At 48.7% G+C, this 21,624-nt stretch overlaps 1 protein-coding gene across 1 annotated transcript in view; it reads left to right on the top strand.

The window, feature by feature from the left end:
* Window positions 1-21,624, top strand: part of Ccdc180 (coiled-coil domain containing 180) — a 50,515-nt gene that overhangs the window by 1,607 nt on the left and 27,284 nt on the right. The window contains exons 2-17 of the mRNA XM_075968062.1: window positions 1,695-1,885; window positions 3,320-3,408; window positions 5,044-5,153; window positions 7,202-7,330; window positions 7,408-7,518; window positions 7,634-7,729; window positions 10,389-10,552; window positions 11,473-11,592; window positions 12,154-12,233; window positions 13,531-13,619; window positions 14,140-14,262; window positions 15,904-16,077; window positions 17,209-17,324; window positions 18,362-18,488; window positions 19,368-19,407; window positions 19,528-20,099. Coding sequence (XP_075824177.1) covers window positions 1,695-1,885; window positions 3,320-3,408; window positions 5,044-5,153; window positions 7,202-7,330; window positions 7,408-7,518; window positions 7,634-7,729; window positions 10,389-10,552; window positions 11,473-11,592; window positions 12,154-12,233; window positions 13,531-13,619; window positions 14,140-14,262; window positions 15,904-16,077; window positions 17,209-17,324; window positions 18,362-18,488; window positions 19,368-19,407; window positions 19,528-20,099 — 2,331 coding nt within the window. The remainder of the gene's footprint in view (window positions 1-1,694; window positions 1,886-3,319; window positions 3,409-5,043; window positions 5,154-7,201; window positions 7,331-7,407; window positions 7,519-7,633; window positions 7,730-10,388; window positions 10,553-11,472; window positions 11,593-12,153; window positions 12,234-13,530; window positions 13,620-14,139; window positions 14,263-15,903; window positions 16,078-17,208; window positions 17,325-18,361; window positions 18,489-19,367; window positions 19,408-19,527; window positions 20,100-21,624) is intronic.

Genomic DNA, 21,624 nt, shown 5'->3' with positions numbered 1-21,624 from the left:
TTCAGATTTCTTTCTCTATCCTTTCTCCTGCCTTGCTAGTTGCCACTTAGTTCTTTATTAGACTGATCACGCAGAGTAACACAACTTCACAGAGTTAAACAAATGTAACACATCTTTGCATTCTTAAATGTTTCACAGCATAAACAAATGTAACACATCTTAAAATAATATTCCACAACGCAGATCTTCCCTATAAGATCCAAATTTTTAAAAGGAGAGCTTTGACATTACTTTGATTTTTAAAAGCAAATGTTGTTGTGTATTACATCAGGAAATTTATTAAGATTAAAAACTTAATTTCAATAAAAATTTTAATCAAAATTATCCAGAATCAATCGGAATTAACCATTCTTTGCCTAGCTCTTTTGTTGAGCATAAAAGAAATTCATATTTTTCTGTTTAAAAAGTGGGTCTTGCTGGGCATGGTGGCACATGGCTTTAGTCCCAGCACTTGGGAGACAGAGGCAGGTGTGTATCTCTGAGTTCAAGGCCAGCCTGATGTACATAGCAAGTTTTAGGACACCAAGGCTACATAATAGAGATATCCTGTCTCAAAACAACAACAATAATAAAAATAATAATAGTAAACAACTGGGATATTCACACACCTCCCTGAGTGCCTAGTGGTCCCCTCCATTGAGGGCTTGATTTGCAGAGTTAACGGCTTCATTGGCCATGTCCATTGTAAAGATTGCTGTGTCTTCTTGAATGTTCCTTGCAGACCAACGAGACCTTAAAAGAAATCCACAAGCCTCAGACCTAGTGTACTGCTTGTTTAAGTAGGATTTTCATTCCTAATTTGAGCCATAAATCATGCGCCTGTATAACCTTTAGAAATGGTGAGGGCATCGAGAAAGCAGACTTAAGTTACTCACATGACTTTGCTCCCTATAAGTGAGTTATTATTCTTAATCTTTAGCATGCTGTTTTTCCATCTTTTAAAATTCGAAACCACACTGAAATTTGGGTTGTAGCTTTTTTTTCCTTTGCAAAAAGATGGGTTTGTTTAATGTATTGAAAGGGACAGTAGATATGGCAGTATCCAGAGTGCCCCTGCCTATAATATTTAATTTATGCTTCAAGAAAAGATTTGAATTTGAGTGTTTTGACTCAGTATGTGTGCATGCCTGGTGCTGGTGGAGGCCAGCAGGGGGCGCTGGAGTTACGGGTGGCTGTCAGCTGCCAAGAGGGTGCTGAAAATGGAACTCCTGTCCTCTGTAAGAACAGCAAATGCTGTTGCAGAGCCATCTCTCCAGCCCCATGACTTATGCTTTAATTGATATGTTCAATTATACATTGTCTCATAACGATTCCCTGGTCATAAGAAATTTGTTGTAATTTCTGTTTTTAATAAGGTCCTAATATTTCATCAAAGAAATTTTACTCAGCCAATCTCCTATAACTGGAAAGTTCTGTTTTGTTTGTTTCTTTTTTCCCCCAGTTTCTAATGACTACAAAAATGATTGTGTAGACTAAGTCTGGATCTTCATTCAAAGTTCTTTACCTACTTTTTCCTTGAAATAGCCCATGTCTATAAAAGGGAAGGAGATCTGTGGTGGGCGGGTGTCGAGGTGAAGGCTTTGTGCAAAGCATCTTCTGTGTGGCAGCTACCTGTCCTTCTCAGATGGACATGTAATCGCGAAGGGCTCTGGCATCTGAGACTCTCACCAGACTCCCATCTTCCACACACTCAGGTACAGCTGGTTCAAGCTCTGGCAGCCACCAGGAAGCGGGCTGCAGAGCATTCTGGGACTCCAAAGAATGTCAAGGCACCCATGATGAAGAAGGCGGCCTTCCCTGAAGGGGAAACAATGACCCCTCGGCAGAGGAAGTGGGTGCACAGCCTCCCCAATGACTGGGTCACGGAAAACCCGGTTCTCTATAGGTAAGTCTTGCTATCAGGACATCGCAGGTCCTCATTCAAAGACTCAAGATGGTGGCAGATAGGAATGGAGTCTCGGGTACCTCCTCCGAAACAGGGAGGTAGCCACATCTGCGTGGAAAGATGTTTTTCTCCTGATGCTCCTAGGGCCAGCGTCTGGGTACAGGGATCAAACTCTCATGGAACGTGATTCCTCAACAATAGCAAACAGTCATATTTCCTCATAAGTGGGAACACCACTCAGAGGGCAGGGTCCTGGAAGCTCCCTAGGGCGGAGGAGCTGCTGCTGAGAAGCAGAGACAGGAGGCTGAGTGGGGGGGGGGGGGCAGTGAGAATATAAAGCTCCGAGAAGGAGGGTCTTGACTCACTGCTTTGGGCCAGCGACATTTGAAACAACAACGTCTGAAGTTCCCTGCTCACGCAGTCCAGACCTGTAGTCTTCTCCCAGCTGTGGGACTCATTAGGAGACAGCTGGAAAATTCTGCTTGCCCGGGGCCTTGGGTCTCTGGTGCTTGCCTCACAGCTGGTGCGTTTGTAGACTTTATTCCAGACTCAATATCACAATCCTCCCTGCCGGTCCCCCCACCCTGTGCTCCCCCTCCTTTGTCCCTGGCCAAGTTGGTTAACCCAGAGATCTCAGCTCATCGCACCTAGATCCAACCCTATGGGGGCCTTGGTGTCACGGAGTGGCTCTGGGAGTCCAGCTCTGCTTCAGATTATGGCTCTACATGCCCTCCCCAGAAAATGGGTTTGCTCCAGCTGCCTCATAGGTGTCTTGGTTACAGTTCCAGAGGGTTAGAGTCCACGGCCATCATGGTGGAGAGCATGGCAGCAGGCAGACATGGTGCTGGGGCAGTAGCTGAGAGCTTCCATCTGAGCCACAAGCATGAGAGAGAGAGAGAGAGAGAGAGAGAGAGAGAGAGAGAGAGAGAGAGAGAGAGAGAGAGAGAGGAGAGGTGGGGATCACTAACTGGGAATGGCATGGACTTTTGAAACCTCAACACTTATCCCCAGTGACGTGCTTCCTCCAGTAAGGTCATACCTCCTAGTCCTTCGGAAACAATTCCACCAAGCATTCAAATATGTGAGCCTCTGGGAGCCAGTCTCATTCAAACCACAGCTTTATTAATTTATTTGTTTGCTTGTTTATTCTTTATTGGGCTGTTCATCTTTGTGATCCTTAGTTTCCAATGGTTCCAGCTCCTGACCTCTACTGGCCAGGTAAGGGCTTTACAGCTTGTGTCTGAAGCAGGCACCTAACTCTCCATCCAGGGACCCTCAGGGACTGCTTGGTTGGGGTCAGCAGCACTGGTTGGGAGCCTGGACATTGCCTCCAGGGCTCTCTGGAATAGGAGGCAGCCTGGGCGGTCACCAATGCCTGTGCCGTGCTGGGTGGGGGTGGGGTCAGGGCTAACTCTTGCCCACTTGTTTCCTCAGGGAGAAGGAACAAGCCAGGAGGGAAAAGATGCGAGAGACAGAGGACATGATTGCTGTCCGAGAGGTGCAGGGCCTCATGGACAACATTGGTGAGCCTCCTGCCCTTCAGCCCCAGACCTGTCCCAGGCAGGGAAGTTTCCAGATGGCAGGATCTGCTGTGGTTCTACTTCAGGGGCTCCTGCTGCCCTCACTGGGGTCCTCTGTTCAGTTTCCCAGAGGATGTCTTTTGGGCACTCCCCCCAGGAGCGACAGCCAGTGGCTGCTGCACGGTGGGCGATTCCTAGGAAGGACAGACAGCTCACTACGGGGTGTGGTGTGGCTTCTCAAGCCATGTTTTCACTTCTCACTACATGTGTCACTTGTCACATGGCATGTGGGTGCCCTGTGTCTTCACGATTAGAAAAACAGAAGGTACAATTGCCTGTTGGCAGTCATGCCCTTCTGTTGAGAGCCCAGCCCCACTACCCCAGGTGGCAGCCAACATCCAGCTTCCTGGATAAACAGAGCAGGTGAGAGGGCTAGAGGCTGAGGGTTCCGGTTCACATCCTGCTTAGCTGCCCGTGACTTAGTTCTTTGGTCACCAAGCCGAGCTGTGCACATTACAGAAGGCGAGTAACAGCACAGCCTCAATTTCCTGGGTTGGTCCTTGGGTGCAATAGAAGGATGCTACCACATGGTAAGCAAACACTAGTGTTGGCTAACATTGCTGTAAATGGTCCCTCTCTGGCTAACAGTGGCTCACCTTACTGTATTTCCTTCTTGCTTGCTTGTTTTTTGTTTTGTTTGAGACTGGGTCTCCTTGTTATGTAGTTCTGGCTGTACTGGAATTCCCTACGCTGATCAGGCTGGCCTGGAACTCACAGATGTGATTCACCTGCCTCTGCCTCCTGAGTGCTGGGATTAAGGGTGCATGTCACTACTGGCTTTCTCTTGCCTTCTGTCGACCTCACAGTGGCACAAAAGCATACCCATAAGCTATTCTCCTTTTCACTTTCAATACAGATTTCAGCTCAGTCAACACTCTGTCACAAAACAGGCTTATATTAGATGATCTTTGCTCAGTTGTAGACTAATGGGAGCATTCTGCATGGTGGACTGGACTAAGGTTTGATGCTCACTAGATTAGGTATAATTAAATGTATTTTCAGCTTACAGTATTTTCTCTTCATAATTATTTTACCAGGTCGGAACTCCCTTAAATCAAAAAAGCCTGTGTATTTGTATCTATAAAACTTTTGTTGTTGTTGTTTTGTTTGTTTTTAACACAGTTCCACTAAGTAGGCTAGGCCGGCCCAAAGTTTCAGATCTTCTTGTCTTTTTTAGTGGTGGGATTGCAGGTATGTGCCATCCACATTTGGCTGAAACTGTTTTAAAGAAAACTACAATCACTCTCATTTTGTAGACACCATTTGGGAATTTTGCTGTCTGTTTACTTACTTGTGGTACAAAGGGTTGAACCCAGGGCCCTCAAGCCTGTAGGCAGGTGCTCAATTGCTGCGCGATATCCCCACCCTCACCCTCACCCTCGCCTGTGAGTCTGAGCCTTGTTCCCTGTAGCACTCAGGGTCATCCTCATCTTTTCCTTAAGTCTCTGCCACGCTGGCCTGGCTTTGGGGTCTGCGTTCTGACCTCAGGCCTGCATGCTGTGACTCTCTGCCATGCTGGCCTCCCTGGGAGCCCTGTTCTCTGCCGGCAGGCTCATCAGCTCTGTTGTGGCCCTGCAGTTTCTGAGAAGAGGCGCTCCATCATCCTCCAAGCGCAAGAAGAATTCAAGAAGAGGAAGTACCTGAGTGCACTGACGAGCTTTCAGGAGGAGATTGAGCAGATCGGGGTGGTGAGGCCCTGCTCCCCTCTCTTCTGTTCTGTGGCTTTCCCTGGGTGGGGAGGTGTGATTTCATTGTCCTCAATCTTCCTTCTCCTCCTCTCTCCCTGGGTGGTCCTCGATGTCACACCAAAACAAAGGATGGAATCACAGAGGACGTGTTCAAGGGGCTTGTTACAGGGATGTCCTAAGTGCAGGCTCCCTTCACTCTCAGAGAATCCCCCCTAAGGAAGCTAGAGACTCTTACCTCATCTTGCAGAGAGGTCCAGAGTCTTACCAGAACAGGTACGAAAGGGGCCAAATCCGAACTAAGTTCGTCTGGCTCCAAAGTGCAGCCTTTACCTGCTGCCAGTCTTGCTGATGGAGAGGCAGAGGTATCTACGGATGCAGCCCAGACAGTTTGGCCTGTGTGGGGTCTGTATTAGTTATCTTGCTGCTGCTGTGATAAAACACATGACCAAGATGACTTATGGTTCCAGAGGGCTGACTCCATTACAGTGAGGAAGCCTGGTGCGAGGCAAGTGGCAGGCATGGTGGAATACCAGTTCCGGGCTCTCAGTGACATGAGGGGGTGCGTGACCACTCCTAGGCATGGTTGAGGAGAAGGATTTTATTGTAGATATGAAGGAGAGTAGCCAGAGGCATCCGGAAGCCTGGTGCGAGGCAAGTGGCAGGCATGGTGGCAGGAAGCCGAGAGCTCACGCCTTCAAATACAAGCACAAAGCTGAGAGAGCAAGCAGGAAGTAGGGTCTCAAGGCCTGTGTTCAGTGACACACTTCCTCCAACAAGGCTACACCTCCTAAACCTCCACAAACAGCGCCACCAACTGGAGATCAAGTGTTCGAATGCCTGAGGCTCTGGGGGGCATTCAAATCACCACAGATTCTTCCATATTTCCCCACCCTTTGCTCCTGTCCCTTTCTAGACCTCATCTCTAACTACACTGAGAACATTTATGAAATTTTTTTTTTTTTGAGACAGGGTTTCTCCGTGGCTTTTTTGGTTCCTGTCCTGGAACTAGCTCTTGTAGACCAGGCTGGCCTCGAACTCACAGATATCTGCCTGCCTCTGCCTCCCAAGTGCTGGGATTAAAGGCGTGTGCCACCACCGCCCGGCCACTGAGAACATTTATTCCTTCCATGCTCCTCTCTGAGACGCAAGCCTGCATCTCTCAGTTCTCTCTTCTCTGACTCTCTGTCTTGAGTCCCAACAACTGGCTGTGTGTCCACAGCACTAAGGGCAGACTCCAGTCTTGTCATCATTATGTCCAAACTAGATGCCAACCCTACTGTCACTGCGTCTCCACTGTCATTAGCCTTGGCTTTCATATCCAAAGTAAACTTGTTTTTTTTTTTTTTTCATTTACTCCCTTATTGACTGTTGAATACCAGTTCCAGGCTCTCAATGACATGAGGACGTGCATGACCACTCCTAGGCATGGTTGAGGAGAAGGATTTTATTGTAGATATGAAAGAGGGTACAGCCAGAGGCATCCGGACTGAATAGGGTCATGAGAGGAAGGGAGGGGAGTGAGAGAGAGAAAGAGGAGAGAGAACAAAAAGGAGAGAGGACCAAGAGAGGGAGCCAAGAAAGGAATACCAAGAGGGAAGATGGCCAAAATGGCAGGGTTCTCTAGGAAAGAGAAGTGAGGGAAGGGAAGCGAAGCTCAGGCCTTGAGAAGGGTGGGATGGGGCGTGGTGAGAAGTGTTGAGAAGAGCCACAGGTACTGAGGAGCCTAGAGGCCAAGTAGACACTTTGGTACAGTAAGAGGGCCATGGTTAGGCATTTGTCCTGAGTTTCTTTGGGAGCTGACAGACTGGTCTGATGGCAGCCCCTCCTTCAGCTGCTGAGGGGGAGAATCAAGTGGCAACCCAAGCCACACAGGCTCTGTGCCTGGTATCCTGCAGGGTGCCCTGGTCCTCTGGTTCCTTAGCAAGCTTCAAATCCCCAGGTCTACATAATCCTTCTTGAGACGTGTTGGGGTACCTCCCATCACAGGGAGGACCACTTTGTATCTGGGGTGTTAATACCCTAACCCTCAGCCTCCTGGTCTATTGCAGGAGATGGAACCTCTCATCCTGGAGAAAGGGGAGCTTCTTTTGAAAAAGATGTCGCAGTCCGATGAGGATGTTGACCAGCTCTTCAAAAAAGTTGAAAGTGAACCGGACCTTGAGAACTACACTATTGAGGTAGGGGTCCCAGGTGGCTGTGCCTGACCTTCCTACCTCTCTAGGAGCCCCTGGACTGACCCAGTTCCCCTGTGCAGACACTACTGGAGCTTTGGGAGAAGGCGGCTGAGAGATTCACACAGCAGAAGCAGGAGATTAAGGAGTTAGATCAAGATCTGTTGGCCCTGGAGGTCTCTCGAGCCGACAAGGCAAGTGGGCTGCATGTAGGCTCCTTTCTTTAGAAGGATTGCGGGGCTGCTTTCTTTTTCCTGTTAGTGCTCTAGGAACTGAGAGTCACTCACAGGGGTGCCTTCTCCTCTCTAGCTAAAGGAAGTATTGAAGAGATATGTTGACATCATAGAGAAAACCACCTACCTCCTGCAGCCTGATGTATACAGGCTGATAAATAAAGAAGCCATGGTGAGTGGTGGTCTATGGTGGGGAGGAATGTAGCCTAGGGTATCCTGTACCTAGTGTCTCAGGAATGCAGGACACATCTGTGGTGTCCCTAAGTAGGCTTCTCTGGTTAGGAACCAAGCAAAATTTCAAAGCAGCCATGTGGAATGCTTTCACGGTTTCCTGTGGTATAGCTGCATGCCCACACTCAGCCATCACTTACTGGGCCATGTCCCAACTACTGTGTGTGTAGTACAATGGGCACTACACTCTGGGGTTGTTGTCTTAGACCTTTCAGTGTCCCAGGGTTTCCCACCCTTGCCAGTCCCACCTGCTCTGGCTTCCTTATTCTTCCTGCCTCTCCTACCTGTTGGTGGTACCTGTGGCTGCCCCACCCCTGCCTCTTGGCTCTGTCTCTTTACTCCCAGTTTCTCCCACCACTGTCTGTGATGATGGGAAGTAAGAAATTCAAGGTTGTTCATGAGGTCTCCAGAGTAAAGCCTGACTCTTCTGCTGTGTGAAAGGACTCTTGCTTGGACTGCAAGGGTGCATTGTGCAGACCTAGCTTTCCTTAGGTCTTCAATTGGGATAGCAGTGCTCCCTGCCAGGACATGTTTGGAGGGTGACAGCAGAGGTCTTGACAGTAATGGTCATTCTTACTTTAAAACTGTATTCTTAAAGAGATATTTATTTTTAAATTTATGTATATGTGCATGTCTCTCTATGCTTATATTTGTGTTTCTCTGTGTGTGTATGTGTATGCTTCTTTGTGTGTAGATGTGTATGTCTCTCTGTGTGTATATGTATGTCTCTCTGTATGTATATGTGTCTCTGTGTGTATATGTGCATGCTTCTCTGTGTGTAGATGTGTATGTTTCTCTGTGTGTATGTCTCTCTGTATGTATATATGTGTCTGTGTATATACGTGTGTCTCTGTGTGTATATGTATATGTCTCTGTATGTATATGTGTCTCTGTGTGTATATTTGTACGTTTCTCTGTGTGTATGTCTCTCTGTATGTATGTGTCTCTGTGTGTATATGTGCATGCTTCTCTGTGTGTAGATGTGTATGTTTCTCTGTGTGTATGTCTCTCTGTATGTATATATGTGTCTGTGTATATACGCGTGTCTCTGTGTGTATATGTATATGTCTCTGTATGTATATGTGTGTGTGTCTGTGTATATGTATATGTCTCTCTATGTGTTTATGTGTGTCTCTGTATGTATATGTGTGCCTCTCTGTGTGTATATGTTTCTCCATGTGTATATGTGTGTCTCTTCATGTGTTGTCTCTCTGTGTATATGTGTGTCTCTCCGTGTGCATGTGCCACATGTATGTGAATATTTGCAGAGCTGACAAAGGGCACAGGATCCCCTGAGCTGGAGTTACAAGTGGTGAGCCACCCAACATGAGTGGGAACCGAACCGAGTCTTCTGGAGGAGCAATAGCACTCTTAACCGCTGAGCCAGCTCTCCAGCCCCTAAGTCTAATTTTAACTTAGCATACAAACCATGCTTGGTTATGGTGTTTTAAAACACGGTTTGTGCCGTCACTGCCTTGTGCCCCCCACCATCCCATTAGCCTCCGTTCTGTTTTCATGTCAGCTACTCTGCTACTCCCCTTTCCTTGGCATCTCCTTTTCTCCCCTCACTGTCCTCTTTCTAGTTGCATAATTGATACCTACACTCACCCCCATACCTGTGCATCAAACAAACACACACAAACATTAAAAGTGAGGGCCACGTATGAGAGAGAATATTATAATACTGGTCTTTCTGAGTGTGGGTCGTCTCACTTAGCACAGTAACTTCCATCCTAAAATTTAGACTTCGCGTGTCTCTGGAGACTCCAGTCTGGGCTGTGACTCAGTGCATCCTTCCTGGTGCCTCCTGGCCTCCCTGTTGCCACCTGGCCCGTGCTACTCCTACTGTGTGCATTTGTCTTGTCAAGTTTCCCCAACTCCTCTACTGTGGCCCCGCCCACACAGCCCTGCAGTGGATCTGCAGGGGAAGAAATACTCGCTTAGGCCCCAGCAACACTACTCTTGCTGGCACAAAGTCTCGGGCCCCACTAGAAAACTGTGCCGGAATTTCTTCCCTCTGAGCCGGGCTGGGCCTTCAGCTAGCTAGAAGACTTGGGAAATGCGAAGCACGGAGGTTTGCTTATGTGGTGGGCTGGGAGCTGTGAGGGGGAAGCTGCTCTCATTTTAGCCAGGGGCGGGAAGGGGGAACACTGACTGGTACAGGGCAAAGAGCAGAGTCGTACTGTGCGATAAGAGGCCGTTCCCATCCTGTGCCAGGGACATGCAGATGAGCAGTCCTGGGAGGACCAGGTCTGGATCTGGATTCAGCCCATCACTGGGTCTGGTTCTCAAAGCTGTCGCACATGGCTGGGCTCTGATTTTGAAACAAATTTATATAAAGGCAGCAGACAGTCAATTGAGCGCCACCTCCCTCCATTTTTAAGCAGGGACCCAGTGCAGCTGCATTTCTGGGTTGGGGTTCCTACTCTTGTGGTTTGCAGCTGCTGCCTTGTCTGTACCACCAGCATTCCTCACCTCCCACCACAGCCTCACTTAGCCCTGGCTTAACCCCTCCTAACTCCTCCCCTGTCCCATCTTACCGAGCCTTGCTCTGCCCGGAGAACTGCCGTGTCTAAAGCCCTACCCACCTCTGGCCACAGGCCATGAACCAGGCTCTGCTGGGCAACCGGAGGGCCATCGCCCAGCTGTTGGTCAACCTGACTGAGGCCACCCTGCAGCAGGAGCTTGACAACCGCCACCGCTGGCAGGGCTTGGTGGACACCTGGAAGGCTCTCAAGAGAGAGGCCCTGCAGCAGAGTTTCAGGTCAGCGGTGACACCCCTGCCATCCCTGTCCATCCTCCCACCCATAACTCCCTCCAGCCATCGGCTGCTGTTTCCTGTCCCCTTCATCATTATTTAAAAATGCTGTTGTTTTCTATGTCCCTGTATTTAAAGTTAGAAATAGATAAAGGCATTGAAGAAGAAATTAAGAGTCATCACTGATCCTTCCTAGAAGGAGAGGTACCCCTAAGACTTTGGAACTTTTAGATCCACAGAGTCCACACCATTTTAGATTGCATTGTCCATGGACACTATTTCACAGCTATTCTCTGTGCTCAGTGTGAATTATCGGAACATGTTTATGTAATGGTCTATACATTTCCATTCTTCCGTATGAATTATAACCTAGGGCCTGGGCCTGGAAGGATAGATATCTGTCAGGTGCCCGTTTCCTCTGTGGGAGAAAGGGGGAGGAGAGGACCCACCTCTGCACTGTGTGCTGAGACTCAACGTTGCCCTTCCATGTGACCTTGATGCCAAGTCTGCCTCCGCCACACGACAGGCACCTTAATAGCCCTGTAGAGGGGTCTCGGTGATGCCCCAGTGGAACACTCTTTAAACAGAGCCTGCTGGGCCTGGATTGGGACTGTTACAAAAGTCAACAGATAGCAGTAGCAATGGCCACAGCTGACTTCCTGAACACATTCCATATTGCAAGGGGCATGGGGCTCAGGGCTTTGTCTGTCATCTTCCTGCGTCCTCACAAGTTCCCAATGAGGATTAGCTCCACGTTATAGTCCAAGGCTCAGAGTGGAAGAGAGGATCTTGTTCCAGGTCACGGGATCTGAAGGGGCGGTCATTACGGCCTGGGTGGTGTGCACCAGGGTTATGGGACACAAAGTGTTCTTGTCTGAGGCTCCTTCCCACTTCTCCCCTCTGTGATGCGGGGTCTGGCTGTCCAGTGAGTTCATGGCTAGCGAGAATATCCAAGAACCCCCAGCTGTACAGAAAGAGCTGGAAGAAATGCTGAAGAACCAGCAGATCCTTCAAAAAGTGAGGCTGGATCACCTCTGCACCATCTGGTATGGCCACCTCTGCACCATCTGCTGTGGTGTGTAGGAAGGACCACTGGGTCAGCACATTTGGGTGTCCAGTAGGGAGGCCATGTGGCTAGATCTTCACCTGGAACTCATCCATACCAGGCCACCTCCTTGTGCTTGAGGGCTTGACTGGTCACCACGGCCCTAATGGCCAAGGAAGGTCACAGTCCATTTTCTATGGAAAGTTTACATTGGTCCTCACTAGGAAGCAGTGACCAGGGATGGGGGAGGAGGGAGGAGTGGGGAAGAGGAGGCTGGTAAGAAGTGGCTCCTACAGCTTTGGCCCTCATCCTGAGGCATTTTGGAGAGTGGATAGAAGCCATAACACTGGGAGGCTGCTGTGTAGAAGGCTCCATTCAGGGTCTTTCTGATAGCAACCTTGTGAATAACAAAGGCCTTTTTTAAAGGATTGTTTGGGGCACCAGGGGATCCCAGCAGACTCTTTAGCTTCTTCAGTATTTTATTGGCAGGATGTTTAATATGCAGGCCCTTTTGGCAAGTTCAGTGAAAGCAAGACTTACCTGTCATCTCTTCTTTCCCCAGCAACCTTCTCCCCCCAAACTATAACAAAAGCCAGCTGACCGAGTGGTATGATTCTCTCACTGCCCTGAACAGGCAGCTTGGTAAGCAATGTCTGAGATTTTCAGAACTTTCCAGAACTCTGTCCAAGTAGTAGCTTGCTATAGTCAGCTCTCCAGTCATGCGTCTCAGGAGTGGTGGCCCCTCCATCCTGGGACTTTAGGATGAGTGAGCCCTGAAGACCCCCTCCACTACTCACTGCCCAGTCCACAGCCATGCTAGCCACAAATTCTGACCCTTGACATCTGACCCCTGACCCAAGCATGGAGACGGAGATATAGAGTCTCTGCTTAACTCTCAGGATGGGCAAAATGGCCATGTCCCAAGAGTCTTACAGTTGGGGGTATTGGATTAAGGCCCAATCCTGCTGCATCCTGATGCATGACCATGGGGAAGCCGAGGCATCTCATGGCCTCAGTGTCCTCCTCTGTTGAGATCTGAACAGGACTGATCATGGCCCCAACCTTGTGAATTAATGTCTACTCAGTTCAGTCCCTAGCTCCCAGCCAGAAGGCTGAGCCACAAGTGGTAACTGTTGAGAACAGTCCCCAGTAAGAGTGTTAGCTCACAGCCCACAGCCCAGCTGCCTGGCTGGGAAATACGTTCAGAACGTGGTCACCCTCACGGGTCTCCTCTCCCTCTCTGGCTGTCTGCTCACTGCAGCGGAAACGGTGTGACACAAAGCTGGAAATATTGGCTCCACCATTTTGTGGTGTGCCAAGTGTGCCAAGCCTTACTATTGCCTCCTATCACTGAGGCTCACCACAGCCCAGTGCGTGCACTGATCACTCATATTACTGTGAACGATGCTTGCTGAGGAGACAAAGACAGCCAAGATCTGTTTTGGCTCGTGGGTTTAGAGGATTTCAAAGGCGTGGCTGCAAGCTAGTCATCACAGCAGCCCAGGGAGTGAGTGGGGAGGGCACTTGAGCCAGGAGCAAGGCTGAAAATTTAAAAAGTCCACCACCTGCTTCGGTCAGCAAGGTGTCACCTCCTGAAGGTTCCAAAGCCTTTCAAAAATAGTGCTACCAGCTGGCAAACACGTGTCCAAATCCGGAGCTTGCAATGTACCTTTCAGATGCAAAATGCTCACATGCACCATTGTCTTTGTGTCCCAGAAGACCCTCTGAGCCTGAAGCTTCTGCGAGAGATGAGCTCTTCCTATGAGGTCATCCTCTTGGGGTGTTAGGAACTCTCTGAGAAGGGAGACACCAGCCCCTACCTTCCAAGCAATCTTTGAAGTGGAAGCTCTTTGCTGAGGGACCAACTCTCCTTCTAACGTTCCCTTTCCTCTTGGGAGAGCATCTGACCTTTGACCTGTTTCCTTTTCTACCCCTGGAGACAACTACCACATGGACTGCATGACTCTGGTCCGCTTCCTGTATGAGAAGATCTGGCAGGAGTGCCTGGCCCATGTGCAGGATTGTAAGGTAGGGTTCTCTTTCTGCAGGCCTGGGGAGAGGAGCTGTGTGCAGGACCTGATGCCCCCTCTCTCCCAGCCTTCTCTGCCTGCCCCTTACCCATCAATCTCGATTGAGGCTTTTCTTTCTTCCTGTGAGGCCAGGTGCTCACTGGCCGTTGGGTGTTCAGGGCCCTTCTACCTGACTGACCCTGGGCAGGATAAAGTAGCGTGTTTATTCTCAACCTGTCCAGGACAGTAGCAGATGTTTCTGGAATCTGGGAAATAGTTTGTCAAACAGCCCCTCCCTACCTGCTTGGTAAAAGTATCTAAATGAAAAGCCTAGGTATTTTGAAAAGTTCTGAGCCCCAGGAATTACATCCCACTCTCAGAGAGTCCTCCTGTTCTCCAGACACCCGGAGATTAGAAGCCAGCTCTGTTCTGCACCTACCTACCCAGGAGCAGAGCCAAAGGGAGTCAGAGAGCCGCTTGCAGCCCTGTGGGGGCCCTGAAGCAGCCAGGCTCTGCCTTGCTCTCCTCCCACTTTGCAGAAGCAGCTGCTGGACTGGAAAGCTTTCTCTGAAGCAGAAGCAGAGAGCCTGGTGAACCCAGCCTTCTTCATGGTGGTGGGGGAGTTCCAGAGCAAGGTGGAGAAGAAGCTGGAGCTCCTGGATGTATGTACAGGGGTGCTAGGGACCCTTGAGGTGGGGCACATCTCTGCAAATCCTAGAAGTCTAGGGTATCCTGGTGTGTCCACTCTCTGGCCCTCACCAGTCGCTTCCTTCACAGGTCTCCTATACTAACCACCCCGGATCATCCCCTGGGTCCTAGAAACCAGCCTGAAATCAGGGCTGCTTAGGCTTGGGAAAGTCACTTAGGCCATGAGTGTACAAGAGCCACTGCTGGGCCTTGTGTTACAGGTTGGGGAAGGCAAGGAACTCTCAGTCCCAAGAGATTTGTGCTCCAAAGTCAGCACACCCTTTCTGTGAAGGGCCAGATAGCATGTGTTAGGCTCTGTGGGACACAGGTGTCTGTCACCCCTTGTCACATCTATCAACCTAAGCAATGGAGAAACAAAGCGTATGGATGTGTTCCCACACTTTTATTAGAGGCCAGGATTTGAAGTTTGTTTAATTTTCATGTTATCTTTTTCCCCCGCTACTTTTGATTTGTTTTAACACCGTTCAAAAATTGGAGACTCTGTGCTTAGTTCACACGTTCAAACAAAAATAGATGGAGGGCTGAATTTACCCAGCAGTCTAGTCTACTAGTCTCTGCCCCAGATGAGGGCATACAACCCATGCATTTTGTTTCTTCTCTGTGTGGTGCAGCCCATCAAACTCAAGTCCTCACGTCTGCTAAGAAAGCTCTCTGCCAGTGAACTCTCTCCACTCCTAACATGTAGGGATTTCCAAAAGGTTTTAGATGTATTTTATTTTAGGTATGAATGCTTTGCCTGCAGGCATGTATGTGCAGCATGTATGAAGGCATCAGAGAACTAAGAGCTATGAATGGTTGCAAGTCAACAAGTGGCTGCTGGGAGCCTAACCCGGGTCTTCTGAAAGAGGGCCAAGTGCTCTTAACCACTGAGCCATCTTTCCAGTCTCTGACATACAGCTTTTAAAAGGTGAAGTCGTATGTGAGATTTTAACAGCAGGTGTGGAATTGTACCCAGATGCTAAGAGACAGACTGTTCCAGGGAAAGATGCCAAGACTGAGGGGGTCCAGTCCTGCCACCCCATGCAGGGAAGGCCAGGCGCCTGTCTTAGTTAGGGTTTCTATTTCTAAAACAGTGCGATCAAATCAACTCAGGGAACAAAGGGTCAATTTCGTTTACACATCCACATTGCAGTCCATCACTGAAAGAAAGGAACAGAAACTCAGGCAGGTTGGGAACCTGGAGACAGGCGCTGGAACAGAGGCGGTGAGGGAGCACTGCTTACGGCTCCTAAAGGCCAGCTTTAGCTTGCTCTCTTATATAGCACAGACCACCTGCCCAGCGCTCAACTGCACCATCTACAGTAGTCTAGTCCTGCCCACATAAATCATTGTTCAAGAAAATGTCCATCAGACTTAACTATGGGCCAATCTTCTGGAGGCGTTATCTCAGCTGAGAGAGAGTCTTGTTTCCCAGCTGACTATAGTGTGTGTCAAAGTGACACACAACTAAGCAACACAGAGCCTACAGCTGACTTTGAGGGATGGTGCTCAGGTAGTAACTTCTCTGTTTGAAGACACAGGGCCCTGTGGACAGGCTATCCTTGGGGTCTGGGCTAGCCTGCCCTTCGGGTAACCTCTGTGTTATACTGCGGCAGAGTTCCTTCGAAGTCTTGAACAAACAGACGGAATCGCAGAGCCTGGACCTCTTCAGGTACTTCCAGGAGGCTGTGAGGTTGTGGGAGGGGCACCAGAGTGTTCTGTTGTCCCAAGAGTTGGAACTGGAGAAGAGGATAGAGCAGCATCGACAGAAGCACCACCAGGAGAACCAGGTGCGCAAAGCTTGGGATCTTGTGGGAGATGTGGGCTGGACCCAGACCGCAGCTGCCAGCTTTCAGATAAAAAAACAAAAAACAAAGAACCCCCAAAAACCTGAACAAAAGCATCATAAACAAAAATGAACTGAAAATAGACCCTAGACTCAAAGTAAAACTCTTAAATTACAAAATGTGAGTGGATGGAGGTACCCAGGCTTGCCTTGGTCTTGGGGGAAGATGGGAGTAGCAGGAAGAATTTTAAACTAGGCAGAGCTTTGTGATGGGTTTTGTGACTCAAGCCTGTCCCGTAAGAGTGTGTGCAAGAAGGAGAGACAGAAAGACAGACTGGCAGAATGGGGGAATAACCTGGGTGGTTAAAATAAAATGATGTGGGGCTGGTGGGGTGGTTTAACAGGTAGAGACACTTGCATGCAAGCCTAATGACCTGAGTTCAATCCCTGGTTCCCACAAAGAGTCGGGAGAGGCTTCCGAGGACCTCTGTCCTCTGACCTCTGACCTTCACGTGCAGATGCCTGAAAACACGCACACAAACACACACACACACATACACACACAGAGGCATGCACGCATGTGTGCCTGCATGAACTCGTGTGCACACACATACACTTGAGAGAAAAACAAAAGAAAGAATTAAGTAAATAAATAAGATAAAATGAATAAGATGATCAAAGTATAATTTCATGAGCTATGGCTGACTGCTGGGCAAAGAGAATGAATTCTTTCTTCCCCATAGTGTTGAAAGATGAAAGCAATGTGATAAAGCTCACAAGGTCTACATGTGATAGACAGGAGCACTGCCCCCACAGTGAACTCCTGAATTATTAATATGCAGTTGTTCATATAGGGGGAACGCAGACCTTGCTGGGAAGTTAAGCCTAATAAAAGACCATGGCCGTGGCACTAGAAAAGTGTCCTTGAAGGGACTTCTCTGAGCTGGGTCCTTAGGGAGGTATGGGATCAAAAGAACATACCAGGGACAGAGAAGAGCCTGAAAGTATGTGCTGGAGAAAGCGAGGGTGGTCAGAGACCCCTCACAGGCCTGAACCTCAGTTCTGGAAAAGTAGGTGGGATCTGCATGTTGCTAACATTCGTCTGTGCTTCTCTTGTCTCGGGAATGGCTGCCAGGCCCAAGAGGTTAACCTCGATAAGCTTCTAGACCAACTGAGACAGCAAAGCCAAGAAGAGACATTGAAGACACACATGGAAAAGGCCAGGAATTTTCTGAAGAACATGAAGTCCAGGTAGGCTGCCCAGACCGCAGAAGACAGGAAGTGATAGCCTGGATTCATAGTCAAGGGAACACCAGCTAGCGCAGGAGACCAGAGCTGTGATCAACATGCTCAGATAAAAGCCTTGTCCTTCACACTGGAGAACATTAACAATTCATTGCTCTTTGCTCAGGAGCCCACAGAATTTCCCAGGGAGAACTGGGGCAAGTTTGTAGGGAGAAACATCAAGGCCAAGAACCTGGGCTCTGCTTTTAAAATGTAAACATGTATACTCTTTGTTAAAAGAACAGGAAGTCAACTTCTGCAAGTAGAGATGTCCCCCTCACTCTTACCCAGCTGTGCCTTTGTATGAGTATGGACATTTACGTGCATAGGTACATACATACCAATATAGTGTTTTAAAAATACGGATGAGCTATAGAATGCAGTTATTCTGTAATTACAGATCTATTTCAGTTTCTAAGTGACCATGTAGAATTTACTACTATAATTACTTATAGGATACTTGGTCATATGTTAGCCATCTCATGATTAGCTTTTCCCCACTGGCCTGGGTTCTTTATACAGAATTCATACAGTTCTCTGTGAACTGCATTGTACTTCCATGTCTCTGTACAGCTGATTCCGTTGGGATCAGTCACAGAAATAGACTCGCCTTCCGCCTGACTGCTGCACACAGACCTGGGAGTTTATCTTTGGGTACCTAAGTAAGCTCCTGAACCTTGTTTACTCTGCCTGAGAAACAGATAGCATTTCCCAACCCGATGATGTTCGAGGGCTTTGATGGGACAATGCAGATTAAGTTTGAGGACAGAGTTAGGACCATAAAGGAAAAGCAAGCCCACATTACAAACGAGAAACTCCCCAGATTCTCGACAAAGAGCTTGTGCTCCTTGTCTGATCAGGAAGATAATTGCAGTTGCTCAAGGACAGCTTCTGTGCAAAGCACAGCCACCCAGCAGCTCTCTGCAATGCTAGCTGCCCGATGGAGGCCTGGGACATGGCTCCAGCGAGGGTTCCCCCACAGAGTTCCCCATCTTCACTCCCAGCTATGAATGTTTTCACATCCTCCTGACCAAAGAAGTGATGGAGTACCCAGGGCTCATCCTGAAAGAACTCAACTGCTACAGCTTCACCCTCAGCCGCCACTTCTTCATTCGTGAGATCTTTGAACAGGTATCAAGGACAGATGGTATGCCCCTGAACGAAGATCTTCTCTTCTCAGTTTTAAAGGGGTTGGGGGCTAGGTAGATGTCTCCACAGACAAAGTGCTTGCTGGGCAAGTGTGAAGATCTGAGTTCAAATTCCGAGAACCCACACAAAGCCAGGCACAGTAGCCCACGCCTGTAGCGCCAGTGCTTCTGTGGGGAGATGGGAGTCAGAGACGGGAGGATCCCCAGGAGCTCAGAAGCCAGCTAGCCTGACCTAGACTGCAGTGAACACTTAAGGGGACTCCGTCTTGATGTGGAAGGTGAAGACTGACACCCAAGATTGTTCTCATTGACCCCCCATCTCTCTCTCTCACACACACATGATTGATAGGCTCCAACCTTAAAATGAAAAGTATATATATATATATATATATATATATATATATATATATAAATGATTTTTTTCCATCCCTGATATCTACCACCAGCACGTAATTCTGTTAAAGTTAAGCCAAGATCCATCCACTCTTCCCTCAGGTTCTCCTCACCAGCTCCACCCCATCCAAACCAACTCACCCAGGATCGTGTTCCTCAGGCTCATTCTGTCTGTCCTTCCTGGGCACCTGTGCAGCCAGTTCACCCTGCTTCTCTAGTTCATTTCTGAGACTGTGTCAGAAGGAGCCCTGATTCTGTTGCCTACTGTTTACCCTGAGGGTGTGCTAGTCTTCTGGGAATTAGGAAAAAAAGTTTGCCTGGACTGAGGCCTTAGCAGTTGCCCCAGTGAATGAAGCTGGTCACGGCCCACATCAGAGCCTTTTTACCTAAAGAGTCATGAAGCTTTAGAAGCAGTGCTCTGGAGAAAGGCTTTGCTGCATCCACAGTGACTTGTGTTTTTTCCTTGTAGAATTTGGCTGGGGAAGTGACTTTCAAATTCAGGCAACCAGGTAATATAACCTGAGCCTGGGTCTCCCTGCCGTCACTCCAGTACCTCTGTGGGTGGGAGGGAGGCAGTCCAGGCAACACTAGTTGCTGTCTGCTTATCCTTTAATATTGCTCACCAACAGAAACCCACGAAAAGCATTTCATGCAGAAAATCAGGAAACTGAAGACAAAACGAAGGACAAGAGTGGAACTACGCAAGGCTGAAGAAAGCATAGGCCAAGACATGGGTTCCAAGAAGCTAGCTGAAGAGATGGAAGGAACGGGGGAAGAATCAGAACCCGTTGTGGCCGGAGAGGCACTGAGCCAGCACAACGAGTTCCCACCGAGCGGCGGGATGGCTGAGCCCAAAGAAGAGTATACCCAAGAAACTGAAGAGATGAGGAGCATGAAAGAGACTTTCTCAGAGACCTCCCAGGAACCAGAAAACATGAAGTCTCAAGAAGAGAAGGAGGGGATAGAGGCAGAAGAAGAGGAGGAGGAAGAGGAGGAGAAGGAAGAGGAGCAAAAAGAGGAGGAGGAGAAGGAAGGAGAGGAGGAAATGAAAGAGGAGAAGGAAGAGGAGGAAGAGGGGGAGGAAGAGGAAGAAGAGGAGATGGACGACGAAGACGAAGATGAAGACGAAGAGGAAGAGGACTATGACAACATGAATGAAGATACAATAGAGCTTTATAAAGACAGCATTTTTACGAGTCAGGTAAGCCAGCCACTGGTTCATTGCTGGGTATGAAGAAAGTCTGCTGTCCTCATGTTATGCATGTCATTCAGATGAGCTGGGGTCCCTACAGCCCAGTCTCTACAGAGGTCCAGATAAAGAGCTACGAGAGTATTTATTCCATTCTATTTGGTCCACAAAGATCTTCCCTCACAGCAATAATTTTTAAAATTTACCTTCCTTTTCTCATGCCCCTACAGCCTATCCTGGAGTCATCCTTCACATGGCTTTTCTCATCCCTCCCCTGGGTCTCTCTCTCTCACCTCCTGTTCATTGTGTAGATTGCCTCAGCCTCCCCTACTTCAACCCTTCTCTCTTCCTTGTTGAAATAAGAGCGGCAGAGCTGCGTTCCCAGCACCCCGGCCGCCTGCTTGGCTAGCTTATGCCCGAAATAACAACACACAAACTGTATTCATTTAAACACTGCTTGGCCCATTTCTATCTAGCCTCTTCTTGGCTAACTCTCGCACCTGGACTAGCCCATTTCTTATCATCTGTGTAGCACCGGTCTTACTGGGAAGATTCTAGCCTACGTCCATCCTGGGTCAGAGCTTCATCGCGTGCATCTTCCCGGGAACAGGGAGCATGGCGTCTCTCTGAGGCATCTGCTCCCAAGAGGAGAGCTGTGGAGTCTGAGCTCACTTCCTCTTCCTCCCAGCATTCTGTTCTGTTTACTCCACCTACCTATGTTCTAACCAATAAAATGGGCCAAGGCAGTTCCTTTATTAGCCAATGACCTTCCTCCATCACTTCCTGTTCACCAGACATATAACAAAATATTCAGGCAAAGCTCCCCTTGATGGGCAGTTCATTGTGAATGTGATTCAACCTCAAAAATCATCTGGAAAGAGTCTCACTGAGATGTGTCTACATCAGGTTGGCTTGTGGGCATGTCTGTCTTAAGTTCTTCTACTTAAGAAGACCCAGTCCACAGCGGGCAGCGTCACCCCCAAGGCAGGGTATGCTAAACTGCCTGAGTGGAGAAATGGAGTCGAGCGCAAGCAGGCAGATGGACCATGCACACCTTCATTCCTCTCTGTTGTTGGTTGTGGATGCGGTGTGACTAATGGCGCCAGCCTCCTGCCTGCGCCAGCCTCCTGCCTGCGCCAGCCTCCTGCCTGTGCCAGCCTCCTGCCCCCTTGACTCCCTGCTCTCACAGACTGTAGCCTGGAACTCTGGGCCACAATAAACCCATTCTCCCTGGAGTTAATTTTTGTCAGGATGTTTTATAGCAATAGGAAATGCAACTAGGATACTCCCATTTGAGAGCTGGCAAGTAGCTCATTTTCATAAACCTTGTCTTCAAAACACATCCAAGTGCAGAGAACCATATTCTGTGGTATGCAGAATTCTATGGTAGCAGAATGGCAAAAGATGCATTTCCTATATTGCTATGGAAGAACTGGTACATAGGACTTTTTTTTTTTAATTACAAACTCAAATGTTCACACACATGTTGAGAAAAGAGGATTGGAGGCCACAGGGACGAATGACAAGTGGTGAGAAG

This window comes from Microtus pennsylvanicus, chromosome 3, assembly GCF_037038515.1.
Source record: "Microtus pennsylvanicus isolate mMicPen1 chromosome 3, mMicPen1.hap1, whole genome shotgun sequence".
Taxonomy (NCBI): Eukaryota; Metazoa; Chordata; class Mammalia; order Rodentia; family Cricetidae; genus Microtus; species Microtus pennsylvanicus.
Note: the sequence above shows the minus strand (reverse complement) of the source record. Positions and strands in the feature narration are given on the sequence as shown.